General features: G+C 45.7%; 1 protein-coding gene across 4 annotated transcripts in view; it reads right to left on the bottom strand.

Annotated features, from left to right (window-relative positions):
- Positions 1–25,195, bottom strand: part of LOC115172837 (fibroblast growth factor 13) — a 194,864-nt gene that overhangs the window by 94,823 nt on the left and 74,846 nt on the right. For 2 of the 4 annotated variants that reach the window (XM_029730643.1, XM_029730635.1), the window contains exon 3: positions 8,991–9,161. The exons of 1 other annotated variant lie outside the window; for it this stretch is intronic. In XM_029730643.1, coding sequence (XP_029586503.1) covers positions 8,991–9,161 — 171 coding nt within the window. The remainder of the gene's footprint in view (positions 1–8,990; positions 9,162–25,195) is intronic. One more of the 4 variants, XM_029730658.1, reaches the window with a different exon arrangement.

Here is a 25,195-nt window from a genome sequence, read left to right as displayed (position 1 = left end):
CTACAATAGTCATTAGCAACATTAACAATGTCTACACTGTATTTCTGATCAATTTTATGTTATTTTTATGGACAAAAAATTTGATTTTCTTTAAAAAACAAGGACATTTCTAAGTGACCCCAAACTTTTGAACGGTAGTGTACATGTGGGTAGAGTTATTAAAGTGTCTTATGCATAGATAATAACAAAGAGTAGCAGCAGCGTAAAAGGGAGGAGGGGCAATGCAAGTAGTCTGGGTAGTCATTTGATTAGATGCTCTGTTCAGTAGTCTTAAGCCTCTTGGACCTAGACTTGGCGCTCCGGTACCGCTTGCGAGAACAGAGAGAGAACAGTCTATGACTAGGGTGGCTGGAGTCTTTGACAATTTTTAGGACCTTCCTCTGACACCGCCTGGTATAGAGGTCCTGGATGGCAGGAAGCTTGGCCCCAGTGATGTACTGAGCCGTACGCACTACCCTCTGTAGTGCCTTGCGGTCGGAGGATGAGCAGTTGCCATACCAGGCAGTGATGCAACCAGGATGCTCTCAATGGTGCAGCTGTAGAACCTTTTGAGGATCTGAGGACCCATGCCAAATCTTTTCAGTCTCCTGAAGGAGAATAAGTTTTATCGTGCCCTCTTCACGACTGTCTTGGTGTACTTGGACCAAGTCAAACGCACTCACGCACGCACACATGCACGCGCACACGCACGCACACGCACACGACGCATTGTACACACTGTGTGCTTACCCTGACCCTCACACTACCTCCTTATCCTCTTGTAAGTGCACTGAGGAGATCATGTAATATCCCAGTCCCAATGCATGTCAGCTCCCTTATTAAGTCAGCGTTGATGTGACATTGAGACAATGTTAGCTGGCTGCCTCCACCACAGCACAGCCTGCCTCCTCTGCAGGGCCCAAACACACACTATCATAAACATCATTTATTCATGCTCCACACACAAATAGCTGCTTTCGCAGAGAGCGAGAAAGAGTGTTAACACGCGGTGTTGTCGGAGTGTGTGTGCTCGTGCTTCCAGGGCCCTTTTTGTTTGGCTCTTGTCAACATTGAAGCTGGGGTACGAACGGGACACCGGGAAAGGCATGGTGGGATACACAGTTATGACACACACACACACACACACACACACACACACACACACACACACACACACACACACACACACACACACACACACACACACACACACTGTCCTCCTGAAATGCAATTACTGCACGTCGTCAGTCTTGCGAATGGCAGTAACGCATTACACATTTGGATAGCTGGGTGGGGGCTGGTGAAGGAAATAGATGAGTGTGTTAGCTCTTGTCGTGTCTCTGTCTCCATCTCCACCTCCACGGCTCAGTGCTCCACTGACAGCTTAGTTTGTCAATAAGACACTTACAGTAACTGACAGGCCAGAGTATGTCTGAATGTAAAGTAGTACGAGAGGGTGTTGCACCAAATTCTGCCTCCCTAACACATACTGCTCTGTACTCTACAGATACAGAAACAATATTCACCTCGTTGGTCACATGAAGAAAGGGGGGAGGGGGGGAACTGTACAAAACCTCAACCCAGAGGGACAAAGACTGGAAGAGGTGATTCATGGAGAAAAGGAGGATGACACGGCAGTGACAAGGGCAATAGAACACAGTGACAGAGTTATGACGTGGACTCGTCATGTTTACTGGCTTCTCTGAGCAGCCTGCTGAGTGCTCCATGAATTCTATAGTATAGCCGGTAAATAGAGGGGCCCGGTTTGGGTCTGTATAGGGCAGGGATCATCAACTAGATGCAGCCGTGGGACAATTTTTTATTGAGCAGATGGTCGAAGGGCTGGAACATCATTACAAATAATTAGTAGACTGCAAATTGACCTCAAGAAGCCCAAACTATTCAAATATTTCACTAAAACAATAATTTCAAAGTCTGCTTACATTTGTATACAATCACGTGTCTCTCTATTATGCGTGGGAATACTTGGGAACAGATTTTTTTCATTAAAATCACTTGGAGCTGATTTATTAAAACACGGGGGGCCAAATAACAGCCCCCGCGGGACGCCAGCTGGGGACCCCTGGTACTGACTTCAGTGTGGAGTTGGGGAGGATCAACACAAACCACTGAAATATGGATGGGATGTGTACACAGATCAGACCCCTGGGCACGACTTTTCATCTAGAGTGGAGAAACAGCAGGAAGGAGAGAAATAGAGGGAGAGATGGAGAGAGGTAAAGAGAACATAGGACGGGGAAAAGGAGATAAGAGATTGCCCTGCGAGAGAGAGAGAGAGAGAGAGAGAGAGAGAGAGAGAGAGAGAGAGAGAGAGAAGTAGCTTGACAGACAGGCTGTGTCGACGAGGGCTTTATGGCCTAGGGGTCTAGGGGACTGGGGCTAGGGAAGAGTGGTTGCCTCCCTACCTGACCCTGTGGGTACTATATATCCCTCTGATCTCATGCCCTTGGTGAGTCTGATAGTGCAGCAGATGTGATACAGGCTACTGATGTGTTGTTCTGTGAAGCAAGTCTGTGTAATACAGCGTTGTGATGGGGATCACAGTGGGATTAGGTGACTAGTAGAGATAGTACTGATGTGAGTGCAGCAGAGATAGTACTGATGTGAGTGCAGCAGAGATAGTACTGATGTGAGTGCAGCAGAGATAGTACTGAGGGGAGTGGAGCAGAGATAGTACTGAGGGGAGTGGAACAGAAATAGTACTGAGGGGAGTGGAGCAGAGATAGTACTGAGGGGAGTGGAGCAGAGATAGTACTGAGGGGAGTGGAGCAGAGATAGTACTGAGGGGAGTGGAGCAGAGATAGTACTGAGGGGAGTGGAGCAGAGATAGTACTGAGGGGAGTGGAGCAGAGATAGTACTGAGGGGAGTGGAGCAGGGATAGTACTGAGGTGAGTGCAGCAGGGATAGTACTGAGGGGAGTGGAGCAGAGATAGTACTGAGGTGAGTACAGCAGAGATAGTACTGAGGTGAGTGCAACAGAGATAGTACTGAGGTGAGTGCAGCAGAGATAGTACTGAAGGGAGTGCAGCAGAGATAGTACTGATGTGAGTGGAGCAGAGAGAGTACTGAGGGGAGTGGAGCAGAGATAGTACTGAAGAGAGTGCAGCAGAGATAGTACTGATGTGAGTGGAGCAGGGAGAGTACTGATGTGAGGGCGGCAGAGCGAGAGTACTGATGTGAGGGCGACAGAGCGAGAGTACTGAGGGGAGTACAGCAGAAATAGTACTGATGTGAGGGCGGCAGAGAGAGAGTACTGATCTGAGGGCGGCAGAGCGAAAGTACTGATGTGAGGGCGGCAGAGCGAGAGTACTGATGTGAGGGCGGCAGAGCGAGAGTACTGATGTGAGGGCGGCAGAACGAGAGTACTGATGTGAGGGCGGCAGAGCGAGTACTGATGTGAGTGCGGCAGAGAGAGTACTGATGTGAGTGCAGCAGAAAGACTACTGATGTGAGTGCAGCAGAGATAATACTGATGTGAGTGTAGCAGAAAGAGTACTGATGTGAGTGCAGCAGAGCGAGAGTACTGATGTGAGTGCGGCAGAGAGAACACTGATGTGAGTGCAGCAGAAAGACTACTGATGTGAGTGCAGCAGAGATAATACTGATGTGAGTGCAGCAGAGATGCGACTGATGTGAGTGCAGCAGAGATGCGACTGATGTGAGTGCGGCAGAGAGAGTACTGATGTGAGTGCAGCAGAGATTACTGATGTGAATGCAGCAGAGATAGTACTGATGTGAGTGTAGCAGAAAGAGTACTGATGTGAGTGCAGCAGAGATAATACTGATGTGAGTGCAGCAGAGATAGTACTGATGTGAGTGCAGCAGAGATGCGACTGATGTGAGTGCAGCAGAGATGCGACTGATGTGAGTGCAGCAGAGATAGTACTGATGTGAGTGCAGCAGAAATAGTACTGATATGAGTGCAGCAGAGCGAGAGTACTGATGTGAGTGCAGCAGATATTAAAGAATAACCGAGTCCCCTATAACTTACTGTAACCTCACATCTACAGTACATTACACATTTCCCCATCCCATGTGTTCTCCATAGTCAGTTAAAGGAGAGTGATTACAAACATCCAAATGTTCAACTGGAGCTGGAAAATACATTTTTGCCAATTTAGAAAAAAAATTAATGAAATATGACATTTACATAAGTATTCAGACCTTTTACTCAGTACTTTGTTGATCACCTTTGGCAGCGATTACAGCATCGAGTCTTCTTGGGTATGACGCTACAAGCTTGACACACCTGTATTTGTGGAGTTTCTCCCATTCTTCTCTGCAGATCCTCTCAAGCTCTGTCAGGTTGGATGGGGAGCGTCTCTGTACAGCTACACCTACTCATTCCAGGGATTTTCTTTACTTTTACTATTTTCTAAATTGTACAATACTAGTGAAGACATCAAAACTATGAAATAACACATATGGAATCATGTAGTAACCAAAAAAGTGTTTAACAAATCAAAACATTCCACTAATTAACTTTTAAGAAGGAACACCTGTTAATTGAAATGCATTCCAGGTGACTACCTCATGAAGCTGGTTGAGAAAATGCCAAGAGTGTGCAAAGCTGTCATCAAGGCAATGGGTGGCTATTTGAAGAATCTCAAATATAAAATATATTTTGATTTGTTTAACACTTTTTTGGTGACTACATGATTCCATGAGTGTTATTTCATAGTTTTGATGTCTTCAGTACTTTTCTACAATGTAGAAAATAGCAAAACTAAAGAAAAACCCTTGAATGAGTAGGTGTTCTAAAACTTTTGACCGGTAGTATATTTTTAGGCCTCTCCAGAGATGTTCGATCTCTGGTTTAAGTTCGAGCACTGGCTGGGCCACTCAAGGACATTTAAAGACTTGTCTCGAAACGCTCTGGAGCAGCTTTTCATCAAGGATCTCTCTGTACTCTGCTTTGATCATCTTTGCCTCGATCCTGACTAGTCTCCCAGTCCCTGCCGCTGAAAAACATATTCACAGCATGACGCTGCCACCACCATGCTTCACCGTAGGGATGGTGCCAGGTGTCCTCCAGACGTGACGCTTGGCATTCAGGCCAAAGAGTTCAATCTTGCGTTCATCAGACCAGAAACTCTTGTTTCTCATGGTCTGAGAGTCTTTAGGTGCCTTTTGGCAAACTCCAAGCAGGCTGTCATGTGCCTTTTAATGAGACGCTTCCGTCTGACCACTCTACCATAAAGGCCTGATTGGTGGAGTGCTGCAGAGATGGTTGTCCTTCTGAAAGGTTGTCCCATCTCCACAGAGGAACTATGGAGCTCTGTCAGAGTGCCCATCATGTTCTAGGTCACCTCCCTGACCAAGGCCCTTCTCCCCGGATTGCTCAGTTCTTTATAGCATCATAAACATTCTACTGTCTATAGAACCTTCAGAGCATGGTTCTTTATAAAACCTTTAAAAGGGGATTCTGTATAGTACTGTCTGCTATCTTTACAAGCCAAATAACCCTTTCTGGTACTATTTTTGCTAAATATGTAGTACCACTCCAGTACTGTATGTCCAGACAGTGTTCCTGAGAGAGGCAGTTGTGTGTTAGACTGCTGTGTGTTAGGCAGGGGTGGAAAAAGTACCCAATTGTCAAACTTGAGTAAAAGTAAAGATACCTTAATAAAAAATGACTCAAATAAAAGTCACCCGGTAAAATACTACTTGAGTAAAAGTCTAAAAGTATTTGGTTTTAAATATACTTAACCTCTACGGGCCACGGGGGCAGTATTGAGAATTTTGAAAAAAATATGTGCCCATTTTTAACTGCCTCCTACACCAACTCAGAAGCTAGGATATGCATATTATTAACACATTCGGATAGAAAACACTCTGAATTTTCTAAAACAGTTTGAATGGTGTCTGTAAGTATAACAAAACTCATATTGCAGGCAAAAACCTGTGAAAAATAGATTTAAAAAAATGAGAATTTTGTGACTGTACTATTTAGTGTCATTGTTTTAAAGATACCACAGTGAGAAAGGATTCAGTTCGCAACTCCTACTGCTTCCACTAGATGTCAACGATCTTTAGAAAGTTGTTTGAAGCATCTGTGATGAATACAGACCGAATTAGAATGCTTACAAGTTGACACGTCATCACTTCATTTTTTGCGCCTGCGCATGAATCTGAGAAGAGTGTCTTTGTCATAATCGTTTATTCTAGACACTTGATAGGTTGTGTGAAAATATTACTGATGTTTACTGATGTTTCACGTTAAAAATGGACCAAAGGATTAATGCTGAACAACGTTTGACATGTTTGAACAAACATAAATAGATTATTTACTAGTTTTTTTTTAGCTTTTCGGCGTGACTTTACACTGCCCACCTCATTTTGTGGGAGCCTACTGAACGCTAACTATTTGGACATAAATTATGAACTTTATCAAAAGAAACCACATTTGTTCTGGACCTGGGATCGCTGGCAGCGCCTTCTGATGGAGATAATCAAAGGTAAGGGGATATTTAGAATGTTATTATCGATATTAGATGATGCTAATGCTAACGGTATAGCTTAGCTTAGCTTATAGCTTAGCTTATGTTGTTAGCATAGTACCCAGTTTATAGCAAAATGTGATTTCCCAGTAAAGTTATTTTGAGATCTGGCCATTCGGTAGCAATTACGAGATGATAATATATTATTCTTTGAATGACAATATTATAATTTACCAATGTTTTCGAATAGTAATTCCGTGATTTGTAATGCTGGATTCACTGGGAGCATTCGAGCCGAAAAAAATTCTGAATTTCACCGTGACTGTAAATGCTGTTTTTGGATATAAATATGAACTTGATGGAACTAAAAATGCATGTATTGTCTAACATAATGTCCTATGAGTGTCATCTGATGCAGATTGTCAAAGGTAAGTGCATAATTCTAGCTAGTTTTCTGTCTGTTGATGCCCTTCTTTGAATTGGCTAAACATTACATGCAGCTATTGTCAATGTACTCTCCTCACATAACCTAACTTTATGCATTCTCCGTAAAGCCTCTGAAAATCGGACAGCGTGGTTAGATTTAGGAGATATATCTTTCAAATGGAGGAAAATAGTTGATTATTTGATTATTTGAAATGATTACTCTTGCAGTTTTGAATTCCCTGCCATGGTCACATGACAATGAATCCCAATACCGGGATAAGATCCTGCCCCCTGGCCTCAACAGGTTTTAAGTACTGTATCAAAAGTAAATGAAATTGCTAAAATATACTTAAGTATCAGAAGTAAAAGTATATATAATTTCAACTTCCTTATATAAAGCAAACCAGACAGCATCATTTTCTTGTTTTTAAATTTAAGAATAGCCAGGGGGCATGCTCCAGCACATTTACAAATGAAGCATGTGTGTTTAGTGAGTCCGCCAGATCAGAGGCAGAATGGATGATCAGGGATGTTCTCTTGATAAGTGTAGGAATTTGACAATTTTCCTGTCATGCTAAGCATTCAAAATGTAATGAGTACTTTTTTGTATTACGGAAAATGTATGGAGTAAAAAGTACATACTTTTCTTTAGGAATGTAGTGAAGTAAAAGTCAAAAATATAAATACTAAAGTAAAGTACAGATACCCCAAAAAGCCACTTAAGAAGTACTTTCAAGTATTATTGTTATTTAAGTAGTTTACACCACTGGTGTTAGGGTAATGTCTGGGAGGGTTCTCTGTACTGAACATAGGGCCATAGCACCGCCACAGACCACATCACATCAGTCTATTAAATGTTAATGACACCCCAGCTAATATGTTACATAAGGCAGCAGTCTCTCTCCCCTCCTTCCTTTGTAAATTCAGTCACATCACAGTGGAATTGCAGCCAAACTGAATAATAGATCTGTAGTTATTCTCTCTCTCCCTCTCTCTCCCTCTCTCCATCTCCCTCTCCCTCCCTCTCTATGTTCAAGAGCAGCCCACTCATCTGATTCAACAGGGGATTGTTACCTGATGATATCATATAGCTGTGAGACCACATGACAAACCAGCTTACATTGCAAATGTACTATAACCCACAGGGAATCATCTTGCTTACCAAGCTGTCTGGAAGTCTGAAAAAGAAGGCACCTTCATATTTTGCAATCTTAGTACTCTACTGATGAACGTGGCACAAGCCTCAGGCAATAGACGTAACAATCAACCCCTAGTACTAAGCAGACATGCACAATGCCTCAGCATGCAGGTGTTAAGAGCACACTAACGTTACTGTACGGCGTCTAACCCTCTCCCCAGTGAGCATGACTATACACAGGCAAACCAAACCATCATGCGTCTGCAAGCGCCGGGGAAGGGGGTGTAGAGAGAGAGAGAGGAGAGTGGGGGAGAGGGGGAGAGGGGGAGGACGGAGAGGAGAGAAGGGGGAAGAGAAAGACAGGTAGAGAAAGGGGGAGGGGCAGCGAGCGGGAAGAGAGATGGGGGAGAAGGCGAAAGAGAGGTGGGGGTACTTGGGCAGGGGGGAGACGGATAGTTACTTAATAGGTGGGGCACATGCCAATACCGCACTAGCATTATCTTAATATGAACCTAATGTGAATATGCTATACGGACAGAGGGATAGGACTGTAGCACAAGTTGCAAGCTTCTTATTTTATGAAGCCAAGTGTTTGAAATAGAAACGCTAAAGTATGGTGGACAGCAGATGCGTCATTCTATAACCATTCAGGGGGTTTTATTATTTGTTTATTTTGGCTGGAGCATGTGCCCCTGGGTGACAATGACCCAAGTCTGATGGTTGGAGGGGGTTTGGGTGGGCTGTGCTCCACAGGCAAGCATAAGACACACACACACACGCACACACACACAGACACGCACTATGAGTGTGAGCACGCACAGGACAGATACTTTTAAAAAATGGGACAGGAATGAAAGGAAACTTTGTTTTGAGGAGGAGGGGAGAACTATCTGTTCAGACAGAATATAAGAGAGTGATGGAGAGGGGAAAAGGCAACAAAAAAAGCAGCAGTTAAAAACCAAGGGGGGGGGGGGTGCGGACAAACCTTCAGGCTCTGAGCTCTCTTTGTTGACCACTTGCTTCAGCGGGCAGCAGAAGATTTCATGACACTTAGCGCGAAAAGGGGACCCTTTTCTCCTTAAATCCGCCGAAGAATGGATGGAATCCTGCCGCAACATAATGTACTCCTGTGTACCTGGAGCAGCGTCATCCTGGACTGCGGTGGTGCCACAACAGAATGAACTGAGGTTAGGGGAGCGCTCACCACAACACAGAACAGAAGAACAACGCAGGGAAGAAACAAAAGGCATAAGAGAAGACAGCAACAACATCACATCAGCAACCACTAGAGAATTACTGTAACACAACACAGGAGGAAGAGAGAGGAAGATACAGGAAGAGAGAGGAAGAGAAAGGAAGAGAGAGGAAGACAGACAGAAAGAGAGAGAGAACATCAAGCTCACTAAACAACTTAAAAAATATACCACTAAAGTAACACCAAGAGAGGGAGGGAGGGAAAGAAAGAGAAAAACAAAGGGAGGAGGAGTACAGGGCAAACAGATACAGAGACAAATGGAAGCTAAACGTTATCACTGCGTGTCCCAAGGTCATTCTTAAATCATTCCAGAGTGTGAGAGGTTGAGGAAAGCAAGGCATGCGCGCAGACTGCGGTCTACCATCTGCAAGGCCAATACCAGCAGATCTAAGGTCAGATTGGCGTGCTACTGACCCCAACCAGACAGTGCCCTTTTTAAGGGAAGGCAAGCAAATGCAAAGGCATGCGCAGATCCCAGACCATCCAAGCAGAGTGTGGTGGTCCGGAATGTTTTCATGAAATCACACATGCAGAGACGATATTACTACAGCGCAGATGATGAATTCTATGAGGAAATGATGGCATCAACTGTATTTTGTTTTTGAGTGTACTGCTGTAGGCCTGTCTGATGTTCATGAGGACATGTCTAAAGTGTCTAATGTCAGACACATTGACCTGGGCAAGACGACTACACCCCATTTGTCATCTCCTCCACATGACTGCCTTAGTCACCATCCTCCATCCATCTCTTAAACTGCATATATCCACTTGTACAGACACTTGTACAGCCTACTGATCCACCTGCTTTACACAGCCAGCCTCACAAGCTACTTTCCCCCTAGAGAAAACTGGAGTCTAAATTAAGTCTGGGCTAAGTCATTATAATCTATTGTCATTCTGCGGTATGATTTTAGGCTGACATCCAGAAGTCCTCTGTGGTGTACTGGCTCAGTGATAAAGTCTCATCTTCTCTACTCTCTCTCTGCTCAGCTATTAAAAGTAAAACATGAATGAAATATATACAGTTGAAGTCGGAAGTTTACATACACCTTAGCCAAATACATTTAAACTCAGTTTTTCACAATTCCTAACATTTAATCCTTGTAAAAATTCCCTGTTTTAGGTCAGTTAGGATCACCACTTTAATTTAAGAAGGTGAAATGTCAGAATAATAGTAGAGAGAATGATTTATTTCAGCTTTTCTTTCTTTAGTCACATTCCTAGTGGGTCAGAAGTTTACATACACTCAATTAGTATTAGGTAGCGTTGCCTTTAAATTGTTTAACTTGGGTCAAACATTTTGGTAGCCTTCCACAACCTTCCCACAATAAGTTGTGTGAATTTTGGCCCATTCCTCCTGATAGAGCTGGTGTAACTGAGTCAGGTTTGTAGGCCTCCTTGCTCGCACACGCTTTTTCAGTTCTGCCCACAAATTTTCTATAGGATTGAGGTCAGGGCTTTGTGATGGCCACTCCAATACCTTGACTTTGTTGTCCTTAAGCCATTTTGCCATAACTTTGGAAGTATGCTTGGGGTCATTGTCCATTTGGAAGACCCATTTGCGACCAAGCTTTAACTTCCTGACTGATGTCTTGAGATGTTGCTTCAATATATCCACATAATTTTCCTCCCTCATGATGCCATCTAGTTTGTGTGTACCAGTCCCTCCTGCAGGAAAGCACCCCCACAACATGATGCTGCCACCCCCGTGCTTCACGGTTGAGATGGTGTTCTTCGGCTTGCAAGCCTCCCCCTTTTTCCTCCAAACATAACGATGGTCATTATGGCCAAACAGTTCTATTTTTGTTTCATCAGACCAGAGGACATTTCTCCAAAAAGTACAATCTTTGTCCCCATGTGCAGTTGCAAACCGTAGTCTGGCTTTTTAATTATGGTTTTGGAGCAGTGGCTTCTTCCTTGCTGAGCGGCCTTTCAGGTTATGTCGATATAGGACTTGTTTTACTGTGGATATAAATACTTTTGTACCTGTTTTCTCCAGCATCTTCACAAGGTCCTTTGCTGTTGTTCTGGGATTAATTTGTACTTTTAGCACCAAAGTACGTTCATTTCTAGGAGACAGAACGCGTCTCCTTCCTGAGTGGTATGACAGCTGCGTGGTCCCATGGTGTTTATACTTGGGTACAATTGTTTGTACAGATGAACGTGGTACCGTCAGGCATTTGGAAATTGCTCCAAAAGATGAACCACACTTGTGGAGGTCTACAATTTTTTTGTGAGGTCTTGGCTGATTTTCCCATGATGTCAAGCAAAGAGGCGCTGAGTTTGAAGGTAGGCCTTGAAATACATCCACAGGTACACCTCCAATTGACTCGAATGATGTCAATTAGCCTATCAGAAGCTTCTAAAGCCATGACATCATTTTCTGGAATTTTCCAAGCTGTTTAAAGGCACAGTCAACTTAGTGTATGTAAACGTCTGACCCACTGGAATTGTGATACAGTGAATTACAAGTGAAATAATCTGTTTGTAAACAATTGTTGGAAAAATTACTTGTGTCATGCACAAAGTAGATGTCCTAACCGACTTGCCAAAACTAAAGTTTGTTAACAATGTACATTTCCGACTTCAACTGTATAGAACTGTCAACATGTTCCTGGTTCTGTTGCCAATGAGCACACTCTCTCCCTCCTCCTACCAGCTAACCCTCCATCCGGAGAGCTCGATACGCACGCCTGCCGACACGCGCATGTGCACACACTCAAGGAACACACACACATACAGGCACGCACCCACGTGTGCACACAAACGCACAAACAGACGAATAGCCACATGAATAAGGCCCCTCTCTCTTTTCCTGTGGGACCAACTCATTGCAGTGAGAAATATAGGGGGCCACAAACACTTTTCTATCTTTTTAGAAGAACAGAGATAAAATGAGGAGGTAGTGTACATAGCTCCCACAAAGAGGCTGCTCTGCCATACAGAAATAGTGACAGGTGCATTTTAAAGGTGAGCAATAGTTCGTCTTTACACCAGCATTTAGCTCGACTCTGAACAAGGGCACCCAGACTAAACTGAAGACAACATAAATGTTGACTTTAGTTAATAGCTACCGCTAACGAGTGTCTCTCTTGTTGAGCACCTGTCGAACCCCAGTAAGACTAGCTGTCGCCATTGGCGTCGGCTAATGGGGATCCTAATAAATCACAGTACAGTGTACAGTGACTCGCGGGTCCATTAGCAGAACAATTTATCACCATTATCCTATTTTTCTCCAGAAACTAGGCCTATATGCCTTTGTCTTAGTGGAGACCACCGCCAACTACTTCCACCTAAATCCTCAACCCAAGATATTGGTTTCATGACTAGTCAGCACTAAAACGGCAGAAGAGAAAACGGAAGAAAGCAACAGAGTTGAAACTTTCATGGTGTTTTGGGTAGACGAAAGACACTGAGGAGTTTTAATGCACCTGTTCTGAAACTTGACCTCTTTCCATGCTCAAAAGACAAGCATTTGGGGGAGAAAAAAAACATCCATCTTGCTCAGATCATTCTGCAACATCTAAAAAAAAACATGACAAATGAATTGTTTCCCATTTTATAAATGGATTGTCCAATCATCCAGCTTTATAAATTGTATCTTGAAGATCTTATTGCTCTTTTGAGGCCCTGATAAGGGATCTCTCAGTGCACAGTGGACTCCCCGCCTGTCCTCTTTCCCTCTCTATCTGTGAGAAGTGACAGTGTTGTGAAGTGGCCCTCATGAAGAACACTCACCCTCTTCACAGACAGCTTGCAGCCACTGCTGGGTGCCGGTCACTTCCTGCTGTAGACCAGGGTCCAACTACACACTGCTCACTAGCACATGGGGGGGGGGGGTCTTATCTCATCATGCTCGGAGAGAGAGCCAAGAATCTTCCAGAAAACTTTCAGGATCTCATCAGCAGCAATAAAAATGAGAGATGACAGGGGCCAAGGGAAGACCTGGGTAGTGGGCATGAGCAATTTACAAGTGGTGGCTCGCAATTTGGACAATTTACTCAAGTCAAGAGTTCTTATCCATCAAACAGGAAGGGAGTCAAGCATTTTGCATGATCTGGCTAGAAATCGTTAATCTCTAAAATTAGAATCAAAATTAAACAAAGAGTTAGGTCTGTAGCCGCAAGTACACATTACTAAAATAGCTTGTGCTCATTGTGGAAATACAAGTGGTTGAATGCGATTGTCTGTCAGGATGCAATATTTATAGTTTGGCTCTGTCTCATGATTTTTGCGTAGTTTTATTTTGGGTGTGTCGGGTCACCTTGGTGACAGCGAGCTGAGGTGAACTTGAGGTTTTCTTTGAAGCAGAGAGCGAATGAGCTTGCATATTTTATTCTGGGTCTTTGATCCTCTGTTTCTCCCTCTCTCTCCACAACTCTATCCAATAGGAGTAAAGTAGCTCCCAGGAGTCACATGATCTCCCGGTACCAATCCTTCCTAACTCTAGTCAGGAGATTCATCACCGGAAAAGTGTAGATATGACTTAAAGTAACCCTCAAAAGTGTTCGAAATACACCATATTCCTCCTTTAAGTTGTCAATGCTGTCAGAATTAGGAGCACAAGATAACTTGTGTATGAGATCCTTTGGGAGAGAATTCATATTTTTATGGATGTTCACAGCTGTCACTTAATGTGAATATCAACCACTGTTTGAATATCAACCAATATCAAGTCAGAGCAAAGTAAGAGTCATTAATGTACACAACTGCCATCTCTAATATAAACACCAACAAATATAACTAATGTCTTGCTCGGAATGCTCGCTCGTGTTTTCCTATGGCTAGGGACAGTTTGTGCTGAAACTTTCCCAGCCTCGTTCCATTACCACAGAGGCCGTATGATGTAGTGGGACAGAACGAAACCATTCCCACTAATGCGGCCGATTACACAAAATGGTAATGGCCAGTGCTCACGCGTTTCCACGGGGAAGTCATTCATTTAAGTCAATCTACACTGTACAAAGGGGCTATGAATTTAGAGGGACTCTTTCAGTCAGAGGGTTTCAGCCATCTTGTTATGTTTACTCACCAAGAGAGAGTAAACAGAGGGTGAGGTGCTTTGATTACAGCGGTGCCCACACCCTCAACCTCCCACTCTGCTTTGTTAAGCTTGAAGGATAGAGGTCACCACAGGTATCAGAGCTAACTGCACTCGTTTAATCATAACGTCAACTGAACAATACAGAATGTGGGGTGTAAAATAAACCCAGGGTCAACCACTGTAACAATAACACATTGACTATCCTACTGTACAGCTATAACATGCTCCCACTCTGCTGCTGGCCCTGAAACCATGAACACCACATACACCCCAGGCTGAACCTGTAGGGCGCCCCTTACCCTCTCTCATAAGGACGCACTCACACAGCGATGCCCACATACACATCTGTGCATGCACATACACACAAACACTCAGAACCACTCACACTCATGCCTACACCCACACACAATTACACTCCACCCCTCACACGTCTGTGAGTCACGGCCCATCAAAGAGGCCCTGGGTGGTGTTTTTGTTTACAACCCCGCCTCTTCCTCCGAGTGAACCCGCTTCCTGAAACGACCGTCGTCAAACACACACACACGCACGCCCACACAAGGATCCACAAAGAAAGAGCGTGCGTGACACTGTGCACAGCTGTGTGGGCTGGCGTTAGAGAGGGCTGTGAGAGAGCAATGAAAGGGCAGAGCAGAGAATGACTGAAGTGCAGAGCTAAGCTGCTAGCCACTGTAAACTAACTGTCAGATCAAAGGTTTTTGTGAATATCTGAAGAAACAAGTAAAAACAACTAGCTTTGACTAAACTTTATTGAGATGAGAAATACTGTAGTGAGAGAGACTAGTAAGGATAGAGTGAGCAGAACCTCTCTCTCTCTCTGTCTCTCTCTCTCTCTGTTTCTCTCTCTCTGTCTCTCTCTCTCTGTCTCTCTCTCTGTCGCTCTCGCTCGCTCTCTCTCTCTCTCTGTTTCTCTCTCTGTCTCTCACTCTCTCTGTCACTCTCTCTCACTCTCTCTCTCTCTGTCTCTCTCTATTGAGTATTGATCAAATGTCAAAGCTTGACCTTGATTCATTGTGACACACTCCTACTTGATAAGTCACATGTGTGTCTGTATGTGTGAGAACAGGAGTGTGTATGTGTGTGTGAGAACAGTAGTGTGTGTGTGTGTGTGTCTGTGTGTGTGATTCTGTCAAGCCAATACGTCAAATGCGTCAACATTCTAACACAATCAACAACATATTTAGTTCAGTGCTTCAACAGCACTAAATGCAACATCCTTTTAGTTTTCTACTACCATCTGCCTGTCTGTGTCCCAGAGCAACCTCGTAGTAAAAACATGACATGAAGACCAGCTGAATTGGATTGTGGCTTAATCTCCGTTTCCAGGAAGACATAGGAGGGTTGGCGTCCTGGGAGTCACTCTGATTCCTCTACTCGTGATGAGAGACCGCTGACAGCATGCAGCAATAGGATTGTGTTTATATTACACAAAGGGACAGTTTCCTGATGTCCGATTAAGCCTAATAACGGACTAGAAAAGCGCGCTCAATATAAAATCTCCATTGAAATCGCTTTTAAGGCCAGGACCTGGCTAATTCGGTGTGTCCGAGAAACCAGCCCATAGTCAGTCATTCAATAAAGTCAGTCAATAAAGTGTAATCTATATATTTGGATAACATACGCCCAAATCATATGCTGCTGATATTAAAGTCACAATGAAGTTGCCAACGTGGTATTAGTGGATGACTGAAAGGGGTTTAGGTGACATCAGGTCTCTAAAATATGCCGTCTGGTTGTCAAATACTAACAAGTACTATAAGAAATAGCTGACATTTCCAAAACAGTCCTGTATTTCACCTCAGAAACCACCTCTTTTTTTCTACATATAGTCTTCTAATGGAAGTCAAAATTCATGTAAGGCAGAGGCTGGAGGCCATCTTGAAAATATACCATGGCAAAAAGAGAGCGAGCGAGAAAATCAATGTAGAACGTCTATTTGGGGCCAAACAAATGTGTTGATGAATCCACGTCTCAGTAGGTCATGAGGATGGATGTATTCGCCGTGCCCATCCTGAGGTCTGGACCGGGCATGGGCCCGGGAGAGCAGAACACACTAACGGTTGTCATCTGGTGGCTCTCGCCATCGGCTGTGTCGTCCCCCCCCCCCCCCCCCCTCTCCTCCTTCTCTCGTTCAGTGTGCCCCTGCCTCTTCGCGGCAATTGGAGGCCGAGTGCGAGGAGAGTGTATGGTACTGTGTTACAGTGCTAAGTGCAACCCGATACACACACACACACTCTCAACACACACACACACACACACACGCACACACACACATAGCCATTCAGAAAAAGTACTGCGTATAACTCTGTTCGCACTGTACAGTACACACAGAAGCCAAATCAAAGGAATCAAACAAAATGTAGAAATGAAATACCAATAAAAGACAGAATCTAACCACAGGCTCACTACTAGAACCCAGAAGAAGTGCTCTAACACATGGTGTTGTATGGGCGGTGTGGGAGGAGAGGTACTTAAACAGTAAATATCAAAAGGTTGTCATCTCCTCCTTCACATTTAAAACACCTCTCTCACTGAGGAGTGTCAGGACCTCTGAATAAATACTATATCAACAAACCTGACTAACCTACTGAAGTGGGAGTGAACAGATAGAAATCTGTGGTTAGCTGTAGCTGGTACTGAGGAGGGTCGACATCACCCTATAGCCTTTGGGACATACGGAACAGTAGTATGGACGGGGAGAGTTGATTTACTCAGTCACACACTGCATAACCTCCCCAGCTCAATGCAATTTCTATGGGCCGGCTCTCCTGCGTCGCTAAAGGGTAACGATCAGAAAGTGAAACGAGGTGTGAATGACTGGGAATAGTGTGTTTAGTCATAATCTCTCTATGGCTGAGCTAATGGTCTGATGTGCACTGAGCTGGTTTACTGTGTGGTTCAATGGCACCGGCCGAACACAAGTCTCCAACATGGCTCTTCATGCCTAGGGAACTGTGGGATTGTTGATATTGTACATATGATATACAGGTAGGTGGACAGCTAGACTACAAAATCGGGGTTCAAAGGTCAGACTGGATTGGTTCTAATCTGGAGCAAGTGCAGCGTAGGTGAAAACACAGCAGGGCGCCTAACACACATATTCTTAAACACATACACAAATATTCCCACGTGAACACACACACACCCACACAATCACACATGAACACATGAACACGCATGGCACAGGCATTAACGCTAGCTAATTGCGTAGGTTCAAAGGCACCGTGGCTAGTAGGATCCAGAGCAGGCCGTGAAGAAACACACACCACCGCTAAGATGGATTACTGCTAACGTTCACATTCAGCGCAACCAGCTGGCAGCCAGCAGCAGATAGGATTTGAGAGCAGACAGTATTATTCCTATAGGGCACTAGATGCTTAACCAATCATTAGGTCTGTAACACAGACAGACTGGGTGAGACAGTGGAGAATGATGAAACATAATGTGATCTGCAGTGCATTCGGAAAGTATTCAGACCCCTTGGCAGAGCAAAAACCAAAACCAAGCCGTGAGGTCAAAGGAATTGTCCGTAGAGTTCCGAGACGGGATTGTGTCGAGGCACAGATCTGGGGAAGGGTACCAAAAAATGTCTGCAGCATTGATGGTCCCCAAGAACACAATGGCCTCATCATCCTTAAATGGAAGAAGTTTGGAACCACCAAGGCTCTTCCTAGAGCTGGCCACCCGGCCAAACTGAGCAATCGGGGGAGAAGGGTCTTGGTCAGGGAGGTGACCAAGAACTCGATGGTCACTCTGACAGAGCTCCAGAGTTCCTCTGTCGAGATGTGAGAACGTTTCAGAAGGACAACCATCTCTGCAGCACTCCACCAATCAGGCCTTTAGGGTAGAATCGCCAGATGGAAGCCTCTCCTCAGTAAAAGGCAGATGACAGCCCGCTTGGAGTTTCCCAAAAGGCATCTAAAGGACTCTCAGACCATGAGAAACAAAATTCTCTGGCTGATGAAATCCAGATTGAACTCTTTGGCCTGAATGCCAAGAGTCACATCTGGAGGAAACCTGGCACCATCCCTACGGTGAAGCACAGACTGGGGCAAAGGTTCACCTTCCAACAGGACAACGACCCTAAGCACACAGCCAAGACAACGCAGGAGTGGCATTGGGACAAGTCTCTGAATGTACTTGAGTGCCCAGCCAGAGCCCAGACTTGAACCCGATCGAACATCTCTGGAGAGACCTGAAAATAGCTGTGACGCTGTAACGCCCTGGCCATAGAGAGGGGTTTTTTGTTCTTTATTTTGGTTAGGCCAGGGTGTTACATTGGGTGGGCGTTCTATGTTCCTTTTTCTATGTTTTGGTATTTCTTTGTTTTGGGCCGTGTTTGTGGCTCCCAATCAGGCACAGCTGAAGCTCGTTGCTGCTGATTGGGAGTCACACATAAGGAGCATGTTTTTCCTTTGGGTTTTGTGGGTAATTGTTTCTGTTTGAGTATTTGCCTAACAGGACTGTTTGCTGTCGTTTTGTTCATTTTGTAGTGTTCTCTTGTTTATTTGAATTAAAATTCTAATGATGAGCACATCCTCTGCTGCACCTTGGTCCATTCCTTCCTGCACGACGATCGTTACAGAATTACCCACCAAAAACGGACCAAGCAGCAGAGGAAGAAGAGGCACCAGGAGAAGGACTCATGGACTTTGGAGAAGATGGAGAGGATCGTTCAGGATTCCTGGAGATGGGAGGAATTACTGGACGAAGGTGAACCATGGGCTCAAGCTGGGGAGTATCGCCGCCCGCAGTGGGAGATCGAGGCGGTGAGAGCTGAGAGGCGCTGGTACGAGGCGAGGGAGCTCAACGGACACGGGAGGCAGCCCCACAATTTTTTTGGGGGGGGGCACACGGGGAGATTGGCAGAGTCAGGTGGTAGACCTAAGCCAACTCCCCGTGCTTACCGGAAGCAGCGTGGTACTGGTAAGACACCGTGTTATGCTGTGGAGCGCACGGTGTCCCCAGTGCGCGTTCAAAGCCCGGTGCGCTACATACCAGCCCCCCGCAAGTGCCATGCGAGTGCAGGCATCGAGCCAGGGCGGATGGTGCCAGCTCAGCGCGTCTGGTCTCCAGTGCGCCTCCTCGGTCCAGGTTATCCTGCGCCGGCGTTGCGCACTGTGTCTCCAGAGCGCTGGGAGGGTCCAGTTCGCCCAATGCCTGCTCTCCGCCTGTGCCGGGCCAAAGTGGGCATTCAGCCTGGAGTGTGGGTAAAGAGTGTCCGTACCAGAACTCCAGTGCTCCCCCACAGCCCGGTTTATCCTGTGCCTCCTCCTCGGACCAGGCCTCCAGTGGGTCTCCCCATCCTGGTCCATCCTGTGCCACCTCCCAGGACCAGGCCTCCAGTGGGTCTCCCCATCCTGGTCCATCCTGTGCCACCTCCCAGGACTAGGCCTCCAGTGGGTCTCCCCATCCTGATCCGTCCTGTGCCACCTCCCAGGACTAGGCCTCCAGTGGGTCTCACCTGTCCTGAGCAGTCAGAGCTGCCCGCCAGTCAACAGTCGTCAGAGCTGCCCGCCAGTCAACAGTCGTCAGAGCTTCCCGCCAGTCAACAGTCGTCAGAGCTTCCCGCCAGTCAACAGTCGTCAGAGCTTCCCGCCAGTCAACAGTCGTCAGAGCTTCCCGCCAGTCAACAGTCGTCAGAGCTGCCCGCCAGTCAACAGTCGTCAGAGAGGTCAGACTGCGCTGAACTGCCGGAGTGGCCAGACTGCGCTGAACTGCCGGAGTGGCCAGACTGCGCTGAACTGCCGGAGTGGCCAGACTGCGCTGAACTGCCGGAGTGGCCAGACTGCGCTGAACTGCCGGAGTGGCCAGACTGCCCTGAACTGCCAGAGTGGCCAGGGACGCCCGCCAGCCCGGTGAGTCCTGTGCCTACGCCTAGGGCCAGGCCTCTGTCATGTCTCCCCGGCCTGGTGAATCCTGGGTCAGTGCCATCGGAGCAGCCAGGGTCGCCCGCCAGCCGGGCGCAACCATCGCCGCCCGCCAGCCGGGCGCAGCCAGGGTCGCCCGCCAGCCGGGCGCAACCATCGCCGGCCGCCAGCCGGGCGCAACAAGGGTCGCCCGCCAGCCGGGCGCAACCATCGCCGCCCGCCAGCCGGGCGCAGTCAGCGTCGCCTACCAGACCTTCGGCGCGGCCAGGTGCGCCACCTAAGAGGGCGACGTCAAGGGTGGAGCAGAGGCCACGTCCCGCACCTGAGCCGCAGCCGTAAGAAGGCCCACCAGGACCCTCCCCTTCAGAGTCAGGTTTTGCGGCCGGAGTCCGCACCTTTGGGGGGGGGGGGGTACTGTAACGCCCTGGCCATACAGAGGGGTTTTTTGTTCTTTATTTTGGTTAGGCCAGGGTGTTACATTGGGTGGGCGTTCTATGTTCCTTTTTCTATGTTTTGGTATTTCTTTGTTTTGGGCCGTGTGTGTGGCTCCCAATCAGGCACAGCTGAAGCTCGTTGCTGCTGATTGGGAGTCACACATAAGGAGCATGTTTTTCCTTTGGGTTTTGTGGGTAATTGTTTCTGTTTGAGTATTTGCCTAACAGGACTGTTTGCTGTCGTTTTGTTCATTTTGTAGTGTTCTCTTGTTTATTTGAATTAAAATTCTAATGATGAGCACATCCTCTGCTGCACCTTGGTCCACTTCTTCAGACGACAGCCGTTACAGACGCTCCCAATTCACCCTGACAGAGCTTGAGAGGATCTGCAGAGAAGAATATGAGAAACTCCCCAAATACAGATGTGCACAGCTTGTATTATCATACCCAAGAAGACTCGAGGCTGTAATCACTGCCAAAGGTTCTTCAACAAAGTACTGAGTAAAGGGTCTGAATACTTATGTAAATATGATGTGTTTATATGCATTAAGAAAAAAATCTAAAAACCTGTTTTTGTTTTGCCATTATGGGGTATTGAGTGTAGATTAAGGGAAAAAACTACAAGTTAATTAAAAAAAAATGTAACTTAACAAAATGTGGAAAAAGTCAAGGGGTCTGAGTCCTTTCTGAATGCTGCTAAGTGACAGAGAGAGAGAAGCCTACTGTATATTTAATCCCTATGGGACAGTGATTGACAGTAGTGTGTGATATAGGGCTTAGGGTTCGTATTTTATATCTCATATCTGTCATTGTGTACAAGAGGTATTTATATGTGAAGAAAAGAAACCGACTGTATTTGTCATCTGCCAATGACTGGAACAAATTGCAAAAATCACAGAAGCTGGAGACTTATATCTCCCTCACTAACTTTAAGCATCAGCTGTCAGAGCAGCTTACCGATCACTGCACCTGTACACAGCCCATCTGTAAATAGCCCACCCACCTACCTCATCCCCATATTGTTATTCATTTTTTGCTCCTTTGCACCCCAGTATCTCTACTTGCACATCATCATCGGCACATCTATCACTCCAGTGTTAATGCTAAATTGTAATTATTTCACCACTATGGCCTATTTATTGCCTTACCTCCCTAATCTTTCTATATTTGCAAACACTGTACTGTATATAGATTTTTCTATTGTGTTTTTGACTGTACCTTTCTTTTTCCCATGTGTAACTCTGTGTTGTTTTTGTCGCACTGCTTTGCTTTACCTTGGCCAGGTCACAGTTGTAAATGAGAACTTGTTCTCAACTGGCCTACCTGGTTAAATAAAGTGTCTAGGATTTCATGTCTAGGATTTCCCACTTCTTAAATCACAGTCCGCCTCTTCCTTACATACTGTACATAAGTACACTGTCTCTCTATGTCTCTCTGTCTGCGTGTCTCTCTGTCTCTCTCTCTGTGTTTCTCTCTGTCTCTGTGTTTCTTTCTTCTGTGTCACTCTTTCTCTGTGTCACTCTCTCTCTCTCTCTGTGTCACTCGGTCTGTCTCTTTGTCACTCTCTGTCTGTCTGTGTGTGTGTGTCTCACTCTGTCTGTCTCTTTGTTAATCTCTGTCTGTGTGCCTGTGTGTGGCTTGGTCTGTCTGTGTGTGTCTCTGTCTGTGTGTGTCTCTGTCTGTGTGTGTCGTCTGTCTGTCTGTCTGTCTGTCTGTCTGTCTGTCTGTCTGTCTGTCTGTCTGTCTGTCTGTCTGTGTGTGTGTCTCTGTCTGTGTGTGTGTCTCTGTCTATCTCTGTCTGTGTGTCTGTCTGTCTGTCTGTCTGTCTGTCTGTCTGTCTGTCTGTGTGTGTCTGTGTGTGTGTCTCTGTCTGTCTGTCTGTCTGTCTGTCTATCTGTCTGTGTGTGTCTCTGTCTGTCTGTCTGTCTGTCTGTCTGTCTGTCTGTCTGTCTGTCTGTCTGTCTGTCTGTCTGTCTGTGTCTATCTCTGTCTGTCTGTGTCTCTGTCTGTCTGTCTGTCTGTCTGTCTGTCTGTCTGTCTGTCTGTCTGTCTGTCTGTCTGTCTGTCTGTCTGTCTGTCTGTCTGTCTGTCTGTCTGTCTGTCTGTCTGTCTGTCTGTCTCTGTCTGTGTGTGTGCCTCTGTCTGTGTGTGTCTCTCTCTCTCCGTCTGTGTCTCTGTCTGTGTGTCTCTCTTTGTGTCTCTCTCCCTGTCTGTTTCTCTCTGTGTCTCTCTCTCTGTGTTTCTCTCTCTCTCTGCGTGTCTTTGTCTGTGTTTCTCTCTCTCCCTCTGCGTGTCTTTGTCTGTGTCTATCTCACTCTCTCTCTGTCTGTGTCTCTCAGTCTCTGTTTGTGTGTCTCTATCTGTCTGTGTGTCTCTCTCTGTCTCTCTCTCTCACTTCCATCTAAGAGGGGCTTCCTCTCCTCTCAGCTCAGCTCTCTGAGGCCCAGGAGGAATTACACACATGCTGTGAGCATGTACCACACATGCCCACCTACCTACCTCAGCGCTGCACCAGAGGCACGACACAAGCACACACCATTTATGCGCACGCATACTCACACGCACACATACACTCCTCTCTTTCTCCCACTCTCTTTCTCTGACACACAAGCATACACGCATGAACGCTCTTCCTCTCTGACACATCCACACTAGGGAATGTGTATTCCCTTATAGTGAGAGCCAGGTGGAAGGTAAGTGTGTGATTCCTGAGTATCTGTAGCAGCTCTGTAATCAAGCTTTTCTATTACCCAGAGGATGCGCTCTGTCTGAGTGAACCCATGGCTGTTACTGCTCTGTTACTGAACTGGAACACACAGTCAGTCAACTACAGATGGACCCAGCCCTGGAGGAAAAGTAACACAATGTAGTTAACACACAACCAAACACACACATGTACGCGCGCATACACACGCACACACGCACACATACAATTTCTCACATGTATGTACAGTGCCTTCAGAAAGTATTCATACCCCTTGGCTTATGCTACATTTTGTTGTTACAGCCTGATTTCAAGTTGGATTAAATATTTCTTTTTTCTCTCACCGATCTACACACAATACTACATAATGACAAAGTGAAAACGTGTTTGAAGAAATTGTAACGCATGTATTGAAAACGAAACACAGAAATATCTCTATGTCACTATCTATGTCAGTTTGGTCGGACGGCCAGCTCTAGGCAGACTCTTGGTAGTTCCATATTTTTTCCATTTCCCAATGATGGATACCACTGTGCTCTTGGAAAGCTTCAACACTCTCGAAATTGTGCAACTCAAGGTGTTCCTAATGCTTGGCATACTCAGTGCCTGCCTCATCTCATAGATCTACGGAGAGTTCCTTGGACTTCATTGTATCGTTTCTGCACTGAAATGCACTGTCAACTGTGGGACCTTATACAGACAGGTGTGTTTCGTTCTAAATCATGTCCAAACAATTGAATTGGCCACAGGTGGACTCCAATCAAGTTGTAGTGACATCTCAAGGATGATCAAAGGAAATTGGATGCGCCTGAGCTCGATTTGGAGTGCCATAGTTAAAGGGTGTGAATACTTACAGTACCAGTCAAACGTTTGGACACACCTACTCATTCAAGGGTTTTTCTTTATTTTTACTATTTTCTACATTGTAGAATAATAGTGAAGACATCAAAACTATGAAATAACACACATGGAATCATGTAGTACCCAAAAAGAGTGTTCAACAAATCAAAATAGATTTTATATTTCCGATTCTTCAAAGTAGCCACCCTTTGCCTATATGACAGCTTTGCACACTCTTAGCATTGTCTCAACCAGCTTCACCTGGAATGCTTTTCCAAAAGTCTTGAAAGAGTTCCCACATATGCTGAACACTTGTTGGTTGCTTTTCCTTCACTCTGCGGTCCAACTTATCCCAAACCATCTCAATTGGGTTGAGGTCGGGTGATTGTGGAGGCCAGTTCATCTGATGCAGCACTCCATCACTCTCCTTCTTGGTCAAATATCCCTTACACAGCCTGGAGGTGTGTTGGGTCATTGTCCTGTTGAAAAACCAATGATAGTCCCACTAAGCACAAACCAGATGGGATGGCGTATCGCTGCAGAATGCTGTGGCAGCTATGCTGGTTAAGTGTGCCTTGAATTCTAAATAATTCACTAACAGTGTCACCAGCAAAGCACCCTCACACCATCACACCTCCTCCTCCTCCACACACGCAGAGATCATCTGTTCACCTACTCTGTGTCTCACAAAGACACAGCGGTTAGAACCAAAAATCTGAAATTTGGACTCATCAGACAAAAGCACAGATTTCCACTGGTCTAATGTCCGGTGTTTGTGTTTCTTGGCCCAAGCAAGTCTCTTCTTTTTATTGGTGTCCTTTAGTAGTGGTTTCTTTGCAGAAATATGACCATGAAGGCCTGATTCACGCAATCTCCTCTGAACATTTGATGTTGAGATGTGTCTGTTACTTGAACTCTGTGAAGCATTTATTTGGGCTGCAATTTCTGAGGCTGGTAACTCTAATGAACTTATCCTCTGCAGCAGAGGTAACTCTGGGTCTTCCTTTCCTGTGGCGGTCCTCATG

The sequence above is a fragment of the Salmo trutta genome, chromosome 3 (genome assembly GCF_901001165.1).
Source record: "Salmo trutta chromosome 3, fSalTru1.1, whole genome shotgun sequence".
In the NCBI taxonomy this organism is placed as follows: domain Eukaryota; kingdom Metazoa; phylum Chordata; class Actinopteri; order Salmoniformes; family Salmonidae; genus Salmo; species Salmo trutta.
This window is presented reverse-complemented; position numbering and strand designations above follow the sequence as displayed.